Here is a 25,166-nt window from a genome sequence, read left to right on the forward strand (position 1 = left end):
ATCCTATCCTATATAGTGCTCTACTCTGGTCGAAAAGCACCATATAGGAAATAGTGTGCAAAGGGATACATCCTCTGCGTATCCCCTGCTCAGCGAAGGTCCTTGTCAGTTTGGCTGAATGGGGTTTGGTACAGCTGGCTGGCTGGGCTGGCTGGCACTACTATCCCCAGGCCAAATGGCTTGCGTCTGATGTGATGTCGTGCTCAGTGTGGTCTGTTTCTCTCCCTCTCCTCTTCTCTTCTGCTTCAATGACCATTCACTTTGGGTATTCATGTCCAACATCCAACATATTGATTCTCTGGACACAGTCTAAGCGTACGTCGCAAATGATGCCCTTTTCCCTATGTAGTGCATTACTTTTGACCAGGGCCCAAAGGTCAAAAGTAGTGCACTGTGTAGGGAATAGGGTGCCATTTGGGACAGACCCTGAGAAAACTTCCCAATACCACTTGCTCGGTTCTTTCACTGTGGAAGAATAAGGAAAGCTGCACTCTCCATAGCTCTCTCCAATTAAAAGGGAAGCCTTGCCCCAGTTTGTATGGCTCAGTCCATCATCCAGTGACTGAAGGGGAGAATACACAATGCACCACTCCATTTTGTGTCTTTACTCATTGTGGATGGAACATTGTTTCATTGTTTCCTCCCATCCTCCCTCCTTCCCTCCTCCCTCCTTCATGCCACCCTGTTCTCTGTCTCCTGACTGTACAAGGACCTGATACAAAGCCCAAAGCGGCTTGGTGACCTTTATCAGTATGCACCTGTTTGTGCAGAGGTAGTGTGCTACGGAGTGAAGTTTTCCCCAGTTGCAGATCTAGGATCAGCTTCCCCTCCCCCAATCCTAACCTTAACTAATGGCCCAAGATCACTGACCCAAGATCATTGTCTACGGGAAACTTCACCCTACTGCTGCAGGGTGCAGCTCCCACTGCAGAGTCTGTCCAATTGAAGGTCATTATGAGTCTATTTCATATCAAATCATTCCAAGTCATTCCAGGTATCTCCATTTTTCCACATAATCAGAATCTGAGAGGAAGGTTGTCTTACCGCAGCTTGCCTGTGAGTGTTGGACAAAATGCCATGGATCTTCACCTTCTCCTTGTCCATCTGGTCAACGTTTACCCACAAGTCCTTGCTCATGGGGTCCGTGGGGCCGTAGGTCTTTGATGTGTAGTAGTTGTGATCTGTGTCCTCCTATTGGACACAAAGCAAAAACACTGGTTAGTTACACTTTATTTGGAGTGTCCCTTTACAGACAGTCTATAGATGTTCCTATATTGGAACGAAACAAAAGCATTGATTCAATAAGTGACCATTTGTCGATAGTAATATAGTAAGACAAGAGCTGTGGTTCGTAGCTTGAGATTTATGAAAGACCATCAAAACGTTGTTAGGTAGGGAGTGAAAGTATTGAATGAGAGTGGATGTAACCCTGTGCTCAGGTTGATTTATTAAAATAGAGCCTCTGCTCCTGCATGTACATTAAGTCAGTTTTACGTGGGACATTTTCTAGCCAGACAGAAACATCTCTCTGTCTCTCGAGATAAATAATCACTTGGCTTCAAAATTAACTGCAAAAAGCATGGAAGACTAGTCTGAAATGATAACAGTTACAGTTAAATATGTGACTACCATTCATAGTAATTGAATTAAAACTGTAGAACTGTTTTGATATCCATTGTATAATATACTTATTAAAATGTTGATGACAGGTGCTATGAAAACAGCGTGTGTGTATGTTGACATGTGTCTTTGTGTGTGTACTCAAATCATATCAAACTTTATTTGTCACATGTGCCGAATACGACAAGTGACCTCACCGTGAAATGCTTACTTACAAGCCCATAACCAACAGTGCAGTTCAAGAAGAGTTAAGAAAATATTGACCAAATAAACTAAAGAAAAAAAATAATTTGTCAGCAGTCTTATAGATTGGGGGTAAAAAGCTGTTAAGGAGCCTTTTGGTCCTAGACTTGGCGCGCCGGTACCACTTGCCGTGCGGTAGCATAGAAAACGTTGGCGTATCCGAGATGGCGTAGCAGTAGGATGTCTGTTTGTCTTGTCCTGTCCCATGTGTATATCTTTTTCTTTGTATATATTTCGTATATATATATATATATGTTGTACGGATCTGCTATTTTTTACACTTTAGAACCGGAACCCCCATCAAAAGCTAGCCGGCTAACTAGCTAGTAGTCAGTTAGCCACTGCTAGCGGTCATCACCGTTAGCTCGGACAACAGCCAGCGTCAGCCCGGTCAATTCCTGCCAGTCTGCACAGCGCGATATCAACCCAGAGCATATCGGACTGCTTTTTCTCTACCACATCTCCAGATTCCTACCGCAAGCTCTGAACCTTTACACCGAGTCATCGCAGCTAGCTAGCTGCTATCCGAGTGGCTACTCCTGGCTAACGTCTCTGTCCCGAAGCAAGCACCAGTTAGCCTGGAGCTAGCCTTGAGCTAGGCCAATCTCCCGGCTAGCTGAAGAGGTCCATCAGCCAATTCTTGCTAATTGGCCTGGACCCTTTTACTGCCAACACGGAGCCTCGCCAATCACTTGGCTACACATGCCTTTCCCTAATGTCAATATGCATTGTCCATTGCTGTTTTGGTTAGTGATTGTCTTATTTCACTGTAGAGCCTCCAGCCCTGCTCAATATGCCTTAGCGAGCCCTTTTGTTCCACCCCCACACATGCGGTGACCACACTTGGCTTAAATGGTGCCTCTAGAGACAAAACCTCTCTCATCATCACTCAATGCCTAGGTTTACCTCCACTGTATTCACATCCTACCATACCCTTGTCTGTACATTATGCCTTGAATCTATTCTTCCGCGCCCAGAAATCTGCTCCTTTTACTCTCTGTTCCGAACGCACTAGGCGACCAGTTCGTATAGCCTTTAGCCGTACTCTTATCCTACTCCTCCTCTGTTCCTCTGGTGATATAGAGGTTAACCCAGGCCCTGCAGCCCATAGCTCCACTCCCATTCCCCAGGCGCTCTCATTTGTTGACTTCTGTAACCATAAAAACCTTGGTTTCATGCATGTTAACATTAGAAGCCTCCTCCCTAGGTTTGTTTTATTCACTGCTTTAGCACACTCCACCAACCCGGATGTCCTAGCCATGTCTGAATCCTGGCTTAGGAAGGCCATCAAAAATCCTGACATTTCCATCCCTAACTATAACACTTTCTGACAAGATAGAACTGCCAAAGGGGGCAGAGTTGCAATCTACTGCAGAGAAAGTATGACTGAACTCTGCAGTCTATCAAACAATTCAATTTTTAAAAATCTACCTTTCCAGAAAAAAGTCTCTCACTGTTGCCACTTGTTATAGACCCCCTTCAGCCCCCAGCTGTGCCCTGGACACCATATGTGAATTGATTGCCCCCATCTATCTTCAGAGTTCGTACTGTTAGGTGACCTAAACTCGGACATGCTTAACACCCACCCGTCCTACAATCTAAGCTAGATGCCCTCAATCTCACACAAATTATCAAGGAACCTACCAGGTACAACCCTAAATCTGTAACCATGGGCACCCACTTAGATATCAACCTGACCAATTTGCCCTCTAAATACACCTCTGCTGTCTTCAACCAGGATCTCAGTGACCATTGCCTCGTTGCCTGCGTGCGTAATTGGTCCGCGGTCAAACGACCACCCCTCATCACTGTCAAATGCTCCCTAAAACACTTCAGCGAGCAGGCCTTTCTAATCGACCTGGCCCGGGTATCCTGGAAGGATATTGACCTCATCCCGTCAGTAGAGGATGCCTGGATGCACTTTAAAAGTGCTTTCCTCACCATCTTAAATAAGCATGCCCCATTCAAAAAATGTAGAACTAAGAACAGATATAGCCCTTGGTTCAACCCAGACTCCCCTTGACCAGCACAAAAACATCCTGTGGCGTTCTGCATTAGCATCGAATAGCCCCCACTGTAGGCAACTTTTCAGGGAAGTCAGGAACCAATATACTCAGTCAGTTAGGAAAGCTAAGGCTAGCTTTTTTCAAACAGAAATTTGCATCCATTAGCACTAATTCCAAAAACATTTGGGACACTGTAAAGTCCATGGAGAATAAGAGCACCTCCTCCCAGCTGCCCACTGCACTGTGGATAGGAAACATTGTCAACACCGATAAATATACAATAATCAATCATTTCAATAAGCATTTTTCTAAGACTGGCCATGCTTTCCACCTGGCTACCCCTACCCCGGCCAACATCTCAGCACCCCCTGCAGCAACTTGCCCAAGCCCCCTCCCCGCTCCTCCTTCACCCAAATCCAGACAGCTAATGCTCTGAAAGAGCTGCAAAATCTGGACCCCTACAAACCAGCTGGGCTAGACAATCTGGACCCTCTCTTTCTAAAATTATCAGCCGAAATTGTTGCAACCCCTATTACTAGCCTGTTCAACCTCTCGTATCTTCTGAGATCCCCAAAGATTAGAAAGGTGCCACGGTCATCCCCCTCTTCAAAGGGGGAGACACTCTAGACCCAAACTGTTATAGACCTATATCCATCCTGCCCTGCCTTTCTAAAATCTTCAAAAGCCAAATAAACAAACAGATCACCGACCATTTTGAATCCCACCGTACCTTCTCCACTAGGGAATCTGGTTTCCGAGCTGGTCATGAGTGCACCTCAGCCATGCTCATGGTCCTAAGTGATATCATAACCGCCAGTGATAAAAGACAGTACTGTGCAGCCGTCTTCATCGACCTGGCCAAGGCTTTTGACTCTGTCAATCACCGCATTCTTATCGGCAGACTCAATAGCCTTGGCTTCTCAAATGACTGCCTCACCTGGTTCACCAACTACTTCTCAGATAGAGTTCAATGTGTCAAATCGGAGGGCCTGTTGTCCGGACCTCTGGCAGTCTCTATGGGTGTGCCAGAGGGTTCATTTCTCGGGCCGACTCTTTTCTCTGTATATATCAATGATGTCGCTCTTGCTGCTGGTGATTCTCTGATCCACCTCTACGCAGACTATACCATTCTGTATACATCTGGCCCTTCTTTGGACATTGTGCTAACAAACATCCAAACAAGCTTCAAAGCCATACAACACTCATTCCGAGGCCAAACGCTTTAAAATGCAAGTAAAACCTTCAACCGATCGCTGCCCGCACCCTCCCACCCGACTAGCATCACTACTCTGGACGATTCTGACTTAGAGAATGTGGACAACTACAAATACCTTGGTGTCTGGTTAGACTGTAAACTCTCCTTCCAGACTCATATTAAGCATCTCCAATCCAAAATTAAATCTAGAATCGGCTTCCTATTTCACAACAAATCCTCGTTCAATCATGCTGCCAAACATACCCTCGTAAAACTGACCATCCTATCGATCCTTGACTTCGGCGATGTCATTTACAAAATAGCCTCCAACACTCTACTCAGCAAACTGGATGTAGTCTATCACATTGCCATCTGTTTTGTCACCAAAGCTCCATATACTACCCACCACTGCGACTTGTATGGTCTCGTTGGCTGGCCCTCACTACATATTCGTCGCCAAACCCACTGGCTCCAGGTCATCTATAAGTCTATGCTAGGTAAAGCCCCACCTTATCTCAGCTCACTGGTCACCATAGCAACACCCACCCATAGCACGCGCTCCAGCAGGTATATTTCACTGGTCACCCCCAAAGCCAACACTTCCTTTGGCCGCCTTTCCTTCCAGTTCTCTGCTGCCAATGACTGGAATGAATTGCAAAAATCACTGAAGCTGGAGTCTTATATCTCCCTCTCTAAATTTAAGCATCAGCTGTCAGAGCAGCTTACCGATCACTGTACCTGTACATAGCCAATCTGGAAACAGCACACCCAACTACCTCATCCCCATATTGTTACTTATCCTCTTGCTATTTTGCACCCCAGTATCTCTACTTGCACATCATCATCTGCACATCTATCACTCCAGTGTTAATGCTAAATTGTAATTATTTCGCCTCCATGGCCTATTTATTTCCTTTACCTCCCTACTCTTCTACATTTGCACACACTGTACATGGATTTTTCCATTGTGTTATTGACTGTAAGTTTGTTTATGTGTAACTCTGTGTTGTTGTTTTTGTCGCACTGCTTTGCTTTATCTTGGCCAGGTCGCAGTTGTAAATGAGAACTTATTCTCAACTGGCCTACCTGGTTAAATAAAGGTGAGATAAAAATATATCTATTTTTTTTAAACAGTCTATGACTTGGGTGACTGGAGTTTCTGACAATTTTATGGGCTTTCCTCTGACACCGCCTATTACATAGGTCCTGGATGGTAGGAAGCTTGGCCTCAGTGATGTACTGGGCCGTACGCACTATCCTCTGTAGCGCGTTATGGTCAAATGCCGAGCAGTTGGCATGCCAGGCGGTGATGCAACCGGTCAGGATGCTCTCGATGGTGCAGCTATAGAACTTTTTGAGGATCTGGGGACCCATGCCAAATCTTTTCAGTATCCTGAGGGGGGGAAAAGGTTTTGTCGTGCCCTCTTCATGACTGTCTTGGTGTGTTTGGACCATGATAGTTCATTGGTGGTGTGGGCCGCGGCTTTGTAAATTTTGACCTGTTTAAAGGTCTTGCTCACATCTTATACCTCTAGCGTTATCACACAGTCATCCAGAACAGCAAGTGCTCTCGTGCATGCTTCAGTGTGGCTTGCCTTGAAGCGAGCATAAAAGAGCATTTTGGGGCGGCAGGTAGCCTAGTGGTTAGAGCGTTGGGCCAGTAACCGAAAGGTTGCTGAATCGAATCCCAGAGCTGACAAGGTAAAAAGCTGTCGTTCTGCATCAGAACAAGGCAGTTAACTTACTGTTCCCTGGTAGACCATCATTGTAAATAAGAATTTGTTATTAACTGGCTTGCCTAGTTAAATAAATGTTAAATAAAAAAATAAAAGGCATTTAGCTCATCTGGTAGGCTCGCGTCACTGGGAAGCTCGTGTCTGGGTTTCCCTTTGTAGTCCATAATAGTTTTCAAGCCCTGCCACATCCGACAAGAGTCAGAGCCGATGTAGTAGGATTCAATCTTAATCCTGTATTGACTCTTTGCTTGTTTGATGGTTCGTCTGACGGCATTGCGGGATAAGCGTCTGGATTAGTGTCTCGCTCCTTGAAAGCGGCAGCTCTAGCCTTTAGCTCGATGTGGATGTTGCCTGTAATCTATGGCTTCTGGTTGGAATATGTACTTATGATCACTGTAGGGGGGGACGTCATTGATGCACTTATTGATGAAGCCGATGACTGAGGTGGTATACTCCTCAATGCCATTGGATGAATCCCGGAACATATTCCAGTCTGTGCTAGCAAAACAGTCCTGTAGCGTAGCATCCAAGTCATCTGACCTATTCCGTATTAAGCGAGTAACTGGTACTTGCTGCTTTAGTTTTAGCTTGTAAGCAGGAATCAGGAGGATACAATTATGGTCAGATTTTCCAAATGGAGGGCGGGGGAGAGCTTTGTATGCATCTCTGTGTGTGGAGTAAAGGTGGTCTAGAGTTTTTTCCCTCTGGTTGCACATGTGACATGCTGGTAAGAATTTGGTCAAACTGATTTAAGTTTGCCTGCATTAAAGTCCCCGGCCACTAGGAGCGCCGCCTCTGGGTGAGAGTTTTCCTGTTTGCTTATGACGGAATACAACTCATGCCAGCATCAGTCTGTAATGGTATATAGACAGCTACGAAAAATACAGATGAAAAATGGAGCCGGGGATTTTCTTGTTTGCTTATGACCTTATAGAGTTGGTTTAGTGCGGTCTTAGTGCCAGCATTGGTCTGTGGTAGTAAATAGACGACTACGAATAATATAGATGAGAATTATTCTCTTGGTAGATAGTGTGGTCTACAGTTTATCATAAGGTACTCTACCTCAGGCGAGCAATAACTTGAGACTTCTTCAATATTAGACATTTCGCACCAGTTGTTATTGACAAAAAGACACACACCCCCACCCCTCGTCTTACCAGACGTAGCTTCTTCTACATTCTGCCGGTGCATCGAAAATCCCACCAGCTCTATATTATCTGTGTCATTGTTCAGCCACGACTCAGTGAAACATAAGATATTACAGTTTTTAATGTCCCGTTGGTAGGATAATCGTAGGTCATCAATTTTATTTTCCAATGGTTGCATGTTAGCAAGTAGAACAGATTGCAGTGGGAGTTCTCTCGCTTGCCTACGGATTCTCAGAAGGCAGCCCGACCTGCGCCCTCTTTTCCTCTGTCTTTTCTTCACACAAATTAAGTTATTTTTGGTCATAAGCGATGGTAGCAGCAACATTATGTTCAAAATAATTTCAATAATAAGTTACAAACAACGCAAAAAACATAACAAAATATCATCCTCTTCGGCACAATCTTATCAGTACTGTAGGCTTATGCATGCTTCTTCATTCTTCTTCATGTGTTCCACTTGGGCCCAGTCAGCATCTGAAGTGGTCGTAATGGCTGCTAATCAAATTAAGAAAGCCAGAAAGCATGACATCCTGCACTCGTAAAACCCTGGCTTATAGGCTAATGGAGTGCAAAAGGCCCGGTCATGCTTTATAATAGACACATTCATGAGGGCTTTTACGAGCAATGTGGACGCCACACGACTCCTTTTACTATTTCCTGTATGGAGTAAGCCGAACGCCCTGAGCTGCACCCCTATCTCTGCCTGCGTCCAAAATGGCACCTATTATCTACATAGGACAATACTTTTGACGAGGGCCCCGAGGGCTCTGGTTAAAAGTAGTGCATTATATGTGGGACTGGGTGCCATTTGGGACAACAACTAACAGCTGGTAGAATGTTTTTTAATGGGACATCTTCTCTCTGATCTGGGCCTCTCGTAACCCACTAATACAAATAGGAGTGTTAAACCTGATTCAAGACATGTATAATATGGTAAATCTGATGCAAATGCATGAAAAATAAAGTATGAGACTCGAAATTGAGCTCAGGTGCATCCTGTTTCCATTGATCATCCAGTTTCTACAACTTGATTAGAATCCACCTGTGGTAAATTCAATTGATTGGACATATGGAAAGGCTGTCTATATACCTGTCTATATAAGTACCCACTGTTGACAGTGCATGGCGCTGGAGAACAAGGCTGATGTTTTACGTATTTCTAACCAATTGTGTTTTTCTGCATTGTTTGTAACTTATTTGGTAACTTTTTTTGTACATAATGTTGCTGCTACTGTCTCTTATGACCGAAAATAACTTCTGGACATCAGAACTGCGATTACTCAACAGTATATCATTCATGTCGAGTCTGACGAGCCCGACATGAATGATATACTGCTTTCCCGGGAACAGGCCCAGATCCCCGTCATTTGCGTGAAGAGAAGGCAGAGAATAAGGGGCCAAAGGGCGGACTGCCTTCTGAGACTTTGTAGGCGATCGAATAAACCCCCACTTCCTTCCATTCTGCTAGCAAACAAGCAATCTTTGGAAAATAAAATCAATGACCTACGAGGAAGATTAAACTACGAAAGGGCCATTCAAAACTGTAATATCTTAAGCTTCACGGAGTCGTGGCTGAACTATGACTGTATCGGCATGCTGTATCGGCAGGATAGAACAGCGGTGTCTAGTAAGACAAGGGGCGCCGGACTATGTATTTTTGTAAATAACAGCTGGTGCACGATATCTAATGAAGTCTCGAGGTTGAGGTAGAGTATCTCATGATAAGCTGTAGATCACACTATCTACCTAGAGAGTTTTCATCTGTATTTTTCGTAGCAGTCTATATACCACCACAGACTGATGCTGGCACTAAGCCTGCACTGAATGAGCTGTATTCCACCAATAAGCAAAAAGGAAAACGCTCACCCAGAGGCGGAGCTCATAGTGGCCGGGGTATTTAATGCAGGGAAACTTAAATCCGTCTTACCAAATTTCTATCAGCATGTTAAGTGTGCAACCAGAGGGAAAAAAACTCTGGACCACCTTTACTCCACACACAGAGACGCATACAAAGCTCTCCCTCGCCTTCCATCTGGCAAATCTGACCATAAATCTGTCCTCCTGATTCCTGCTTACAAGCAAAAATTAAAGCAGGAAGCACCAGTGACTCGATCAATAAAAAAGTGGTCAGATGCAGCAGATGTTAAGCTACAGGACTGTTTTGCTAGCACAGATTGGAATATGTTCCAGGATTCCTCTGATGGCATTGAGGTGTACACCACAGCAGTCATTGGCTTCATCAATAAGTGTATCGATGACGCCATCCCCACAGTGAACGTACGTACATACCCCAACCAGAAACCATGGATTACAGGCAACATCCACACTGAGCTAAAGGCTATAGCTGCCGCCTTCAAGGAGCGGGACTCTAACCCGGAAGCTTATAAGAAATCCCGCTATGCCCTCCAACGAACCATCAAACAGGCAAAGCGCCAATACCCGCCCGGCTAAACAGAGCAATCAGGGGAGAAGGGCCTTGGTCAGGGAGGTGACCAAGAACCCAATGGTTACTCTGACAGAGCTCCAGAATTCGTCTTTGGAGATGGGAGAACCTTCCAGAAGGTCAACCATCTCCGCCAATCAGGCCTTAATGGCCAAACAGAAGCCACTCCTCAGTAAAAGGCACGACAGCCCACTTGGTTTGCCAAGAGGCACCTGAAGACTTTCAGACTATGAGAAACAAGATTCTCTGGTCTGATGAAACCAAGATTGAACTCTTTGGCCTGAATGCCAAACGTCACATCTGGATAAAACCTGGCACCATCCCTACGGTGAAGCATGGTGGTGGCAGCATTATGCTGTGGGATGCTTTTCAGCAGCAGGGACTGGGAGACTAGTAAGGATCGAGGGAAAGATGAACGGAGCAAAGTACAGAGAGATCCTTGATGAAAACCTGCTCCAGAGCACTCAGGACCTCAGACTGGGGGAAGGTTAATCTTCCAACAGGACAACGACCCTAAGCACACAGCTAAGACAACACAGGAGTGGCCTCGAGTGGCCAAGGCAGAGCCCGGACTTGAACCTGATCAAACCTCTCTGGAGAGACCTGAAAATAGCTGTGCAGCGTCGCTCCCCATCCAACCTGACAGCGCTTGAAGGGATCTGCAGAGAAGAATGGGAGAAACTCCCCAAATACAGAATGTGCCAAGCTTGTCGCGTCCTACCCAAGAGGAATCGAGGCTGTAATTGCTGCCAAAGGTGCTTCAACAAAGTACTGAGTAAGGGACTGAATACTTACAGTATGTAAATGTGATGTTATTTAAAAAAAAAAAAAAACACAGAATTTTCTAAATTTTGCTTTGTCATTTTGGGGTATTGTGTGTATATATTATTTTTCATAATTTTTTTCTACTGTATTATTGACTTTATGTTTGTTTATTCCATGTGTAACTCTGTGTTGTTGTATGTGTCAAACTGCTTTGCTTTATCTAGGCCAGGTCGCAGTTGTAAATGAGAATTTGTTCTCAACTAGTCTACCTGGTTAAATAAAGGTGAAATAAAAATAAAATTGATGAGGGGAAAAAACTAATTAATTAATTTTAGAATAAGGTGGAACATAACAAATTGTTGAAAAAGTCAAGTGGTCTGAATACTTTCCGAATGGACAATATATACAGTATGAGATAGAAAAAACATTCAGTAACAAAACAATAGTTATTTCTAATAACTAAAAAGCTTGCATGGCATTTTAGTAAGGCCAATTCGACAAAACCAAGTTGGGCAACAGATGGGATAAGTCCCAAATAGTTCCATATTCCATATTCCGTATGGGCCCTGCTCAACAGTAGTGCACTATATTGGGAATAGGGTGCCATTTGGGACTTACAGTAAGTAGCTTCTTTGTACTAAAGACAGGTGAAATGTTGTTTACAAAGACACCGCTCTCCCCAAATGACAAGTCAGCAGGCATCATGCCAAACAAGGATAACATCTTTGCAAATGTGCTGAATCTCCACTGTTATTGTGGGTTGAAAACCAATAATATTCAGCAGCTTTGGAAGTTGTTCAATTGTTTCGTTGCTTGGGAAGCGAGAGGAGGCTTTTCAACTGACCTCTATCAGACTGATGAGTTGGACACGCTGTGCTTTGTGCTTCCTCTGATCATCTGAACATTGTGGTGTGTGTGAGTGCGCGCATGCATTCATGTACATGTGTGCGTGCATGTTCTCTCTCACGTGCGTGCGCTTGTGTTTTTGATCTCTCGGGGGGGGGGGGGGGGTGTGTGTGTGTGTGTGTGTGTGTGTGTGTGTGTGTGTGTACCTGTTTGTTTGTGCGCTTGCGTGTTTTCGGCTAGTCAAAGAGCTGTGAGACAAACACTACATGGGTTAAACAAACATCACTCCTCTTATTAAGAATAAACACACCATATTATTCCCCTCGGAGGACAGTAATGTGGAAGATGTGTGGGGCCTCAACACGTCCCATGCTGTAATACTGGAGTCGTGACATTGGGACTATAAGGTTCTATCTGTTCTATTTTTTTGATTTACCAAGATAGAGTCAGAACACATCATCAAATACATGAATGAATGTATTATGGTCATCAGACGAATTACTGGCATCACAGAACAACGATGTGACAACATCCCTTACTTGAAGATTTCTGACAGTGTTTTTTGCTTGCGTGCCACTTTTGCTGGTTAGACTAGTCTAGACGATACTTAGAGGGAGATAGCAAAGACGTGTTCTGATTGGTCCGTCCGTACTTGTTTAGGTTTGTCATTGGATTGCAGATAGAACCCACGTTCAAATGGATTTATGCAACTAGAACGTTACCGTTTATTTCCCTTAAAATGTACTTTTACAATGTAACTTCACATATGAAGAACCATCTAAAGATCATACATGACTATGATCTTACATGACTAACGATCATACATGACTAACTCATTTTTGACAAAAATGTCAGCTATAACCTCGGAGTGTAGAATAGAATAGAGTGAGCGTGTTCTGGGTTTACGTAGCCCTGGTGGGATTAATACATAATAAACCTCTTAATTGAAGCTAGGCGCAGCAGATGGGATATTGCTATGTATTAATTGGTCGACCTTAAAACACACATTACCAAAGGCGTTTTTTTTTCGCATTTGGGAGCCGCGGGTGCAGACAAAGCTTGTTAAGAAAACAAGCACGTTGTAGCAGCCAGTCAGGCTTACTCGGCAGATTAGTTTTGGAGGTTATGAAACAAAGAAAAACGACTACCATTAGACCCTTCATACGTTTCCTACTAATCAGCACAGGATGTGTTGGCTATTTCCCGGACGTCTTTGGAGAGGAGGAAGAGGAGGAAGGCGGGGAGGAACTCCTTGGAGGTGAGAGGGGGTCCAGCTGGCTGTTGTCATACTAGTTTCCCCCCGTCAATTCCATTAAGCAGACAAATAATAAACCCACATACAGTATGCTGTATGAGTTGCATTCCGTGAACCAAACAATCTCCAATTCACTTTTCAATTTCATGTATGAGTCATTTATTCAAGCTACTGCATCAGCATTGCGTTACGGTGACGCCTGAATATCTTTATGCCAATGTTTTCCATTTCAAAATGTATCTGTCATCTCTTAAGAGATTCTGCCAAACAGATTTATTGTAGTGCAATGAGATTGTTCCTAGCACTTCCTGTAAACAGAAATAAGAGGTTAGAAAACTATTTCCAGGCCAGACATCTACCTGTGGGTTTAATCACTTAGCTCAGACTAGAGAGAGAAAGAGAGAGAGAGTTTGCTGCTTTAATTGGGTAAATAGGTATACTTTCACAATGGAGCATCAATCACATCAGTGTTACTGAATACAGACAATACAGTAAAAAAAAAACATCTCATCTCATACCTTTTAATGGCTCTCTCCCTACTCTATGCGTCCCTCTATCCCTCCTACAACGCACACACACATTCACACACGCACACGTAGGTATGCACACTGGCACGCACATACGCATAAACAACCTACACACGCTAACACACACACTTCTGCGCTTTAGAAAGAAAACAGTACTCGTGTGCGCCGCTCACACTCACTTCAGCTGATAATGTCTATGATCCATTATTTATCACTCTGCATCATCCCCTGCCCACTGGCGCAGCATTAGTGGAGCGTGTTGTGAAATCCAACAGCATTGCATTGCATGGAGCTGAGGTGTGCTGCACCTGCTCACTAACAAACCAGTAGGGCTCGGTGCTTTGAACACGTCATCCAGGTGCGAAGCAAACAGGAGTCAACAAAATAGCACAACAGTAAACATGAAAGCGTGAAACGCATGGATAGAAAAGTCACGCTTTAGTTGTGAAACTTTTGTTTTCTTGTTTTAACAATGAACTCAAGCTGTTGCAACCAAAGGCAGACTTATGAGCCTGTAAAATACAGGGCTGCCAACTTTTGAAGAAAGCTTGGAGTGAGATTTGTAATTTGAATTTCATTGCCCGCTGGCACAACCCCTAGGCGGGAGGAAAATTCTACTGTTTTATAGCTTTATAGCTCAAGAGAATGTGACAAGGAGGTGTTCTCTTGATAGCAGCCTCTATGGTCTATGGTCTACACCAGGCATGGGCAACTGGTGGCCATGTCAGTCAAATTTTGATTAGTAAGTTAGTCTAGCGGCCAGCTATCTAAACTTGTAGTAATCATGGTTGAATTACCGACCGGGGTGCCCCAATTGATAATCAGATTTCATATTAAAAATCTTTCATATTAAAAACTGCAAATATTTGTCTCTACCCTATGGCAAAAGTAGTAGAATTTCATGAAATGAGTTATACAATTGCTAAATCTTCTCTCCACCCAATGGCAAAATGTGTAGAATTGCAGCAAACATGCTTTAAAACTACAGGATATTAAAACTAAAACTGAAATTGTCTCTTCTCTGTCATATATATCATATATATATATATATATATATATATATATATATATATATATATATATATATATATATATATATATATATATATATATATATATATATATAAATAAAAATGTGTATTGCTTAGGGCCCCCAAAAGGCTAGGGCCGGCTCTGACTGCATGTGTGGGTATGGATGCAGGTACACAGACCCACGAGCCACTACGGCCCCTGATGAGTTTACATTTTTTGTGGCCCCCACCCCCATCAAAGTTGCCTATCCTTGGTCTACACCCACACACATACAGAGGTGTGTTGTTATTGAAGAGCTCTAGTGTTCTGTGGTTGCAGGTCTCTGGCCACCAGATAAACATGTGGTTTGGAGCCTTCTCAGCTAACAGCTTTTAGGCTAGTTTATTTACTTAAGGACATATAGACTTGTTCCTGTCTGAACTTCATGAGATTGTCCCAAGCGATATAACTAAAAATATATTGGCAACCTGCCTCATCTCAAGATTTAGGCTTCCAGTGCTTTAGACAAGAGCTGTATTGGCGGCTGATAGCAAAAATGTGCTATCACTGCTAGGCTAGAAACCACAGTAAAGGGAAGTATGATGTTAATCTCAGCCCCAGCCCTGGCAGAGAGACACACTCCAGGTGGGACAGTGAGAGAGGCATGCTAAGATCAAGGCAGACGACACTGGCTGAGATCAAAAACACTGCAGGTTCAGTTTGGAGAGCAATAACAGTGCCGAGCACTGCAGTCAACTATCTGGTAGTACTGGCACAAATCAGCACGATTGAAGCTATTTCCTGGTAATGTCATATAGTGAAGTAAGATATATATATACACATAAGGACATAAGGACATATATATATATACATTTAGAAAAGCATCTCTCCCAGGTAATCTTTTAATAAAGGTACTGTGAAAGGGTCATACTAACGCATTGTTCTGCAAATGAATATGAGATGGAAATCAAATGAAGCAATTGAAATGTTCAAAGCTGAGTCAATTCCTTTCCTGCTCGCTCTACCCCCAACTAAACAGAAATGAAGAATGTAATAATGCATCGCTCCCCTGGGATACTCCTGAGCAATCAGACAGACGGCACAGACCAGGGTCGTGTTCAGAAATCAAGCAGAAATGGTGCTGGCCCCTAAATGAATTCCTCCAAAAAGAAATGCTGTTTTTTTCCCCAAAACTTTTTGCTATGATGTGCATTAATTAATATGACCCTGGCTGGACAGACATTAACTAGCAGCAACTCCCCCTACAGCCAACATAAGAGAGTCTAGGTAGAACCTTGGTAAAAACATGAACACTTCAAAGAGCAGATTTGCAATCCTTGATTTATTATGCCAACGTACACATACAGTCAATTCAGACTAGGAAACATGACAGGCTGTATAGTTTCAATAGTTCGACCTGGGTTTTATGCCAGTAAGACATAACATAAAAGTCAGTGTTTTTCTTAGGATTTTTTTCAGCAGCGGTGGAAAAGTTAGTGTAATGGGGGACATCCATGAAAATAATAATAGAAAAATATGTATAATAGGCTAACTATTGACCATCGTCTAAAAATCAATGACAGTTTACATTTGGTTGAAACCAATTTGGTAGCATCTTTGAACATTCAAGCCTCTCTTGTAAGATTTTTTTTTCTTAAACCCCACTGCTTTTGAAGATAAGTGACAACAAAAACCAAGAAAGGCTTACTCTCATGAATATATTCTTCTCCTTTGCACAAAAACGAATGCATAGATGTTTTCACTCCTACAGCATGAACTGCTCAGCAGGGTTGGAGTCAATCAATTCCATTTTTCAATTCAGTCAATTCAGGAAGTAAACTGAAATTGTAATTCCACATTTTTCAGAGAAGCATTGAGGATAATTGAAATTTGAATGCAATTTGTTTTTGGAATTGACTGAATTTAAATTGATTGACCCTCAACCCTGCTCGTCAGGAAGTTTGGGCGCACAACAAAGAAAAATGCTGGAGATAAACTAATTTAACACTTCATTTCACCTTCATTCAAAAAAAATACAATTCATTAGTGACACATTTCTTAGTGTAAGAAACCGACTGTATGCAAGACAGCATTCCATTAAAATAAGTTATACTTGAAAATTCTAAAAAGATTTAAAAATAAATAATTAAATGCAATAAGTAGTTCACAAATAATCCTGAAATACATTCTCAGACCAGAGAGAACATTTAACAGTTTTAACATTTGGGGTATTTTGTTGTGGTGTTGTGTTGACTGTTGATATTGCTGTAGAGTTGTTAATGAGGTGAATGTGGTGTGGGATGAATGTCGTGATGACACCATGTTAAATTCCACATGCCTTTATCAAAGACTGGGTCACCTCATCAGTACTAAGCAGCAGCATGTCAACAAACAGACACACGGACAAGTCTCAGTATAAATATAATACCACTTACTCGATGGTGGATTATGTCTTAGTGCCCCACTCCTTTAGTTTATTTAAACGTATAAACTTCTTCCACTTCCATAAAATACTTTGGACAGCCAAAGCAAGCACACATTTTTTGCATCCAAAAAATGACGCTTCCTAATTCTAGTTCTATACGGTCAGTGTTTCCCCTATATCGTTGCCGCTTCTCCAGATGATAAAAATAATTGTAGGGATGGTGAAACGTTTTCAGTTTAACTTGTTATGGATTGGGGGCAGTATTTTCACGGCCGGATAAAAAACGTACCCGATTTAATCTGGTTATTACTCCTGCCCAGAAACTAGAATATGCATATAATTAGTAGCTTTGGATAGAAAACACTCCAAAGTTTATAAAACTGTTTGAATGGTGTCTGTGAGTATAACAGAACTCAAACGGCAGGCCAAAACCTGAGAAGATTCTGTACAGGAAGTACCCTGTCTGACCATTTCTTGGCCTTCTTTGTCATCTCTATCCAAAACAAAGGATCTCTGCTGTAACGTGACACTTTCTAAGGCTCCCATAGGCTCTCAGAAGGCGCCAGAACGTTGAATGATGACTCTGCAGTTACTGGCTGAAAAACAGTAGCGCATTTGGTAAGTGGTCGATCTGAGAACAATGAGACGGGCGCGCGCGTGCACGTGAAGAGTCCATTTTACTTTTTCAGTCTTTGAACGAAAACAACGACTCCCGGTCGGAATATTATCGCTATTTTACGAGAAAAATCGCATAAAAATAGATTTTAAACAGCGTTTGACATGCTTCGAAGTAAGGTAATGGAACATTTTGAATTTTTTTGTCACGATATGCGCCGGCGCGTCACCCTTCGTTACCCTTCGGATAGTGTCTTGAACGCACAAACAAAACGCCGCTATTTGGATATAACTATGGATTATTTGGAACCAAACCAACATTTGTTGTTGAAGTAGAAGTCCTGGGAGTGCATTCTGACGAAGAACAGCAAAGCTAATCCAATTTTTCTTATAGTAAATCTGAGTTTGGTGAGTACCAAACTTGGTGGGTGTCAAAATAGCTAGCCTGTGATGGCCGGGCTATCTACTCAGAATATTGCAAAATGTGCTTTCACCGAAAAGCTATTTTAAAATCGGACACCGCGATTGCATAAAGGAGTTCTGTATCTATAATTCTTTAAATAATTGTTATGTTTTTTGTGAACGTTTATCATGAGTAATTTAGTAAATTCACCAGAAGTGTTCGGTGGGAATGCTAGTTCTGAACGTCACATGCAAATGTAAAAAGATGTAAGAGGTAAACTTAAATGACTAAAACCAGATATAAAATATCTTTAAGAATCACCAAAATAAAAAACTACACAGTCAGGGAGACCCTAAAAAGCCATAGCATGGGGCACCCAGGGATTTTGTTATAATATTTCAGTCACTCAGATGGCATAAGAACATGACATAAGCCATGGCAGAATGTGTAGATTTGCAGGGAATTCCTTTTAAAATTATAAAATGCTCTCTCTGCCCTATGGCAAAATGTGTAGAATTTTGTCTCTGCGGCCAAGAGGAGCACCTCTAAATTGCTTTTGCGTTGTGTGTGTCAGCAGTGGCTATTAGCACCAATGCCCCGTCATTTCCCCTGTCAAGCTGCCTGCACCACCGTCATCCCTTTGCCCCCCTCTCCCTTCCAATATGCATCCCTGTCTTCAGGACAAAGCCTAGTCTTTTTATATTCACATTCCCAGACTAATAAGAGGCTGCTGACACCTTTCCTCCTTCCTTCTGCACAGCACTGGTCTAACTGAGAGTATTTAGAGTTTAGAGTGTGATTCTGTCACTGAAAACATTTAACTATCCATATAATTATTATTATATATTTGTAATCATATTTTTTGGAGTGGCCGTTGCTAAATGAGTGGCCGTTGCTAAATGAATATAGGGGAAACTCTGACAGTATAGAACTAGAAAGTGTAATCTTGGTAGTGGAAGAAGTTTATATGTTGAAATAAACTAAAGGGGTGTAGCACTAAGACATAATCCAACATCCAGTAAATGGTATTATATTCAGTGTTTAATTAGAGCCAGATCCGTTTGGACTGTTTAGTTCCAGAACGTATTTGGCCAGATCCGACACCTCTCGTGGAATGAAAAATAATGTTCACTTTTTGCAATGTAAAAATTCGAATAAATGTGATCAAAGTTAATTCGAGTTGCCTCTTCGTTAATTCTCCTGCCGCCCCCCCCCCCCCCCCCCCCCCCCCCCCCGTGTCTATTACAGAACTAGAATGAGATTCACTTATTATTATCACTCTTACTCTGATAGACATGAGCCTGCAACTCTCATATCTCTAGCATGCACTTCATCATTTATTTCCTTATAGAATCATAGGGTTCTGGAGATGCTGCCGCACACCTAATGAAGTGAAACACATTTGCCAAAGTTATAGAATTACTGCTGTCTGTTCAGAAATAAATGAAATAATTCAGAATAGCCTACTACACCATGAGAAGGTCAAACATTTTGCCACAAAGGATAAATCGCTTATTTGAAAAATAACCTAGCTGTAGAGTGTAGCCCAATAACTAGGCATAGCCTACAGTCGGGAACACGCAGCAAGTATATCAGTGAACAAACAGCACACAGAAAAAACTGGCCTTCCATAATATTTTAAACAGCCTACAATCACGGGAAAACACAGGTTGGAAAGCAAATGGCTCCTGCTGAAAAGACTCTAATCTGTCAGCTGCAGGCTACCAAAATATTTGATCAACTTCCTAATATTGTTTTACAAAATAAAACAATAGAGAGACAGGCTTTTGGCACAAGCACATAGGCCATCACCAGCTAGTGAGCTATGCATCATTGTCATTTTTAGGACTATGATTTCCTCCTCATATTGTAGCATATAATATGTGTCTCCCCACCCCTAGGCCCCTAGGCTATTGATGGATTCAAGACAAGGTCGTTTTCATTTGATCTCAGATTCTCAGTTTGTCAGTGTCAAAGTAGCCTGTCATTTCGATTATTTGTGCAGGTATTAAGGTGCTTTCAAGACAACTGGGAACTCGGGGAAAAAAACGAGACCGAATCATCACGTCGGTGATCTTCAGGTTCGAAAGTCGGAGCTCTAGAAAGAGGCCAGAGTTCCCCACTTGGAGTTGGATTCAAAACAGTCGGAGCTCGTTTTTTCCCCCCGAGTTCCCAGTTGTTTTGAACGAGGCATTAAAAAAGATTATGCCAATGTCTTCCGTCATGTAAAATGACGTAGAATTCCATGAAATGCGTTTATAAAAAGGCCCCATTTGTGCAACTTCTGTAAGTCCCTCTTCTGCTCTATGCCACTACACAAATGTGATGATATGCATGCAATGCTTTATTATGAGAGCTCCCCAGGTCACCCCCCCTCTCACACTTACTTTTTGTTCCGGCACCTCCCAATTCACAAATTAAGCACTGATTTATACTGAGACTTGTGTCTGTTTGTTGACATGCTGCTGCTTAGTACTGATGGGGGTGCTCTAGTCTTTGGTAAAGCCATGTGGTATTTAACATGACATCATTGGGACAATCATCCCGCACCACATTCACAACGCTCCAGCAATATCACCACTGAACACAACACCACAACAAACACATGGCTGCCAAGCTTTCCCAACTCCCAAGCCATGATTAAGGACAACATGTACTGACTGGTTCAGCGGTTTGCTATTCGTCACAATGAACAAGGAATTCGTCACACAATCAATATCAAATATTGATTGCATTGCACCAAATGGGTTTAATGTTAGTTCATTCCCACACTTTGTACCACACCTGAAAGTAATTGTGGTTTAACTGAGATGACCTTTAGTCCCAAAATGTTTTGCTTGTCAGCAATCAGGTTTTCAAGATATGTAACTTTCAAAATACAGAAATCACCCCCCTATGATGTATGTTGCATCATATGAGAAACAGGACAACCACTGGTGTACCAGATACCCCATGCGCCTGTCATCGATGTCTATTATTTTTTATGTAATAAATCATTTTGACAGTAAGCCTCCAAAAAGTAAATAATTCATAAACATTTTTTCCCCCATATGTACTGGGAAGCTAAGTTTTTGTTTCTTGGGCTTCAGGAATGTGACTGAAAAAGTCTTGAAAAGTAAAACATTTAACTGATTGAAAGTATAAGGGGGATATCGGCCATGGTCAAGGCTACGACAGCACCAGTACAATGAGTGGTGCTTACTCAGGTTTTCAAAAGCTCATATCAGACCAAGAGCCTAATGCTTCTTAGGTAGTTCTTTATGAACTTTAGTTTAGAAACTGATCTCTCCGCAGAAGCGACAGTTACATGTATGGTAAAAACAGCTTGATTGCCTTAGCAACATCAGGGAAACTGGGCAGAAGGGAGGCGTGCTTCAAATACAGAAGTTCTGCAACACCTTTAATTGAGCCTCTCATTCTCCTTAATTGCCGGCTTCAACACATTACGGAAAGAGATTAACTGTATAGGAAGCTCTGGGGACAGGTCGTCTGGATACTGGACAGCCAATAAATTGTCAGATGCAAGTAGATTATCGTATTTAGCAGACAACAGGGCTTGAACAAAAAAAGCGGTTTGCGATTTTCGTTCATATTGGTGAACCGGCATTTGAGTTAAATGGTGTGCAGCACAATGGACATATAATGCACAATGTCTCAGGAAAGACTGTCTGGTTTGGCAAAAATACCCAGTATAAGAAACAGTCGGGCCCGCAACCTGGACCTACAGGCCGTGGTGAAAACATTTGCACACAAAAAAGGAGGACTTAAGGAGACTAGAGGAGTCTCTCAATTTGTATCTAATTTCATTTAGGCCTAATTTAATGTATACAGTTTATAAATAGCACCTAAATCGCAGCTAAAGACAGTATATAGCTATAGATAGTACACCACATTATGAATCCATCCCTAGTATCAACAACTTTCTATCTAAGCTGGGAGATGTCAGCGCAAGGACGGCTCATGTCATGCAGGTTCAGGTAGCCTATTCATAGGTTGCACCTTCGTCAGTCAGTCATGTCATTGTTATGAATGTTCTCAAGCAACCAGCTACCAACAGCGCCGTAGAGGTACCCTAAAGGGGTGATAAGCCCAGTCATTCTGGAACTAGGCTAACTACTGTTTCGTCTAAATTACACTAGAGGGCCTGGAAATATGATGACATTGTTAAAGTAGTCAAATATTTAGTAGGCAAATATTTAGTAGCAAACAACTTTGCCAGCATTATCATGTGGTCAAATTGACTTTAGACGGAAGGCAATGTTGTCATTAGTTTGTCAACATTGCTAACATTAGCTAGCTAAAATCCGGTGGCTAGCTAGCTAACGTTATACTGTATCTAAAAGTCAATCTGGTGACATCAAAATGATGACCAAAGGTTTTCCTAATAATTACTTGCCTAATTTTGAATGTTATTGTATTTCCAAGCCACTGTAATGCACTTTTGATTAAATCTTCATCAGCACTCATTGACGATGCATTGAGTAGAATGCTCAGTCGGGCATCAGTCCCAAAAAAACTTTCAAAACCAATATTGTGATGAGTGAATACAGGGAATGACATCTATTGGTAGCTGACTATGTATTTGACATTCTGCAATATTTGAATTTCCAACTGTAATTACTGAAAAAGTAATTACATTATTGCTACCAGCCAAAAATGGCAGCAATGCGACACCGTGTATAGCTTCGTGAAATGTTAGGCTTAACCTGAGAAAATGACGACCAAATAGGCCTACCAATAAACTCTTATCCATAAGCTGAATCAAAGCTATGCCCTGGGTCCATAGAAATCCTATCATCGATTCAAGACATGCAGCCGCATACACATGTTGCAATTTCAGCACCATGGACAGTAATTGGTAGTATACTTTGTGAGTGACTGTCTGGCTGACACATTTTTAAGGGGGGGGGGGGGGGGGGGGCAAAGAAACTATGTTACGCAACTGATGACAAGAAACATGGTCTTACTTTCTATTGCCAAAATCGAAGGGCCTTTCTATTGGCAAAATATGACTAAACTAAAACAATAATACATCTACAAGGCATGTTTTAGGACCACACTTACAGTTGAAGTCGGAAGTTTACATACACTTAGGTCGGAGTCATTAAAACTTGTTTTTCAACCACTCCACAAATCTCTTGTTAACAAACTATAGTTTTGGCAAGTCGGTTAGGACATCTACTTTGTGCATGACACAAGTCATTTTTCCAACAATTGTTTACAGACAGATGATTTCACTTATAATTCACTGTATCACAATTCCAGTGGGTCAGAAGTTTACAAACACTAAATTGACTGTGCCTTTAAACAGCCTGAAAAATTCCAGAAAATGATGTCATGGCTTTAGAAGCTTCTGATAGGCTAATTGACATCATTTGAGTCAATTGGAGGTGTATCTGTGGATGTACTTCAAGGCTTACCTTCAAACTCAGTGCCTCTTTCCTTGACATCATGGGAAAATCAAATCAAATCAAGACTTCAGAAAAAGAATTGTAGACCTCCACAAGTCTGGTTCATCCTTGGGAGCAATTTCCAAACGCCTGAATGTACCACGCTCATCTGTACAAACAATAGTACGCAAGTATAAACACCATGGAACCATGCAGCCGTCATGCCGCTCAGGAAGGAGACACGTTCTGTCTCCTAGAGATGAACGCACTTTGGTACGAAAAGTGCAAATCAATCCCAGAACAACAACCTTGTGAAGATGCTGGAGGAAACAGGTACAAAAGTATATATATCCACAGTAAAACGAGTCCTATATCGATATAGCCTGAAAGGCCGCTCAGCAAGGAAGAAGCCACTGCTCCAAAACCGCCATAAAAAAGCCAGACTACGGTTTGCAACTGCACATGGGGACAAAGATCGTACTTTTTGGAGAAATGTCCTCTGGTCTAATGACCAGAGACCCCAAGCAAATTTCCAAGTTGTGGCAAAATGGCTTCAGGACAACAAAGTCAATGTAATGGAGTGGCCTTCACAAAGTCCCGACCTCAACCTATAGAAAATTTGTGGCCAGAACTGAAAAAGCGTGTACGAGCAAGGAGGCCTACAAACCTGACTCAGTTACACCAGCTCTGTCAGGAGGAATGGGCCAAAATTCACCCAACTTATTGTAGGAAGCTTGTAGAAGACTACCCAAAACGTTTGACCCAAGTTAAACAATTTAAAGGCAATGCTACCAAATACTAATTGAGTGTATGTAAACTTCTGACCCACTGGGAATGTGATGAAAGAAATAAAAGCTGAAATAAATCATTCTCTCTACAATTATTCTGACATTTCACATTCTTAAAATACAGTGGTGATCCTAACTGACACCAGACAGGGAATTTTTACTAGGATTAAATGTCAGGAATTGTGAAAAACTGAGTTGAAATGTATTTGGCTAAGGTGTATGTAAACTTCTGACTTCAACTGTAAATATTCAAATGTGTGTGTTCACCATTGTTTACTCACTACTACATTCCAAATTCTCACCTGATGACCTGTTCGTCCTCTCTCTGCCTCAACATGGGCAGTGTTCTCTCTCTCGCTCTCTCCACTGACTGTTTCTAACCCTTGCCATGACAACCAAATTAAATCAGAATGTAGGCAACAACTGTTTTGTTTTTGTACTTGGGCTACAGTCAGCAAAGATGATCACTTGAACTGATTGTGCCTTTTAACAAAAATTCTTACCTGATGACCTGTTCGTCTTCTCCCTGCCTCAACATGGGTGGTGCGCTCTCTCACTCTCTCTATTGTCTGTCTTTCAACCCTGCCATGATCATATGTGTCACGTCCTGACCATAGAAAGCTGTTATTTTCTATGGTAGAGTAGGTCAGGGCGTGACAGGGGGGTTTTCTAGTTTAGTTTTTCTATATTGTCATGTTCTAGTTTTATATTTCTATGTTGGGTTTTGTTTGGGATGATCTCCAAGTAGAG

At 42.2% G+C, this 25,166-nt stretch overlaps 1 protein-coding gene across 2 annotated transcripts in view; it reads right to left on the bottom strand.

Annotated features, from left to right (window-relative positions):
* LOC106590128 (plexin domain-containing protein 2) overlaps positions 1-25,166 on the bottom strand; it is a 193,414-nt gene that overhangs the window by 70,964 nt on the left and 97,284 nt on the right. For both annotated transcript variants that reach the window (XM_014180733.3, XM_045710524.2), the window contains exon 3: positions 1,045-1,191. In XM_014180733.3, coding sequence (XP_014036208.2) covers positions 1,045-1,191 — 147 coding nt within the window. The remainder of the gene's footprint in view (positions 1-1,044; positions 1,192-25,166) is intronic.

Source organism: Salmo salar, chromosome 29 (assembly GCF_965601325.2).
Source record: "Salmo salar chromosome 29, fSalSal1, whole genome shotgun sequence".
In the NCBI taxonomy this organism is placed as follows: domain Eukaryota; kingdom Metazoa; phylum Chordata; class Actinopteri; order Salmoniformes; family Salmonidae; genus Salmo; species Salmo salar.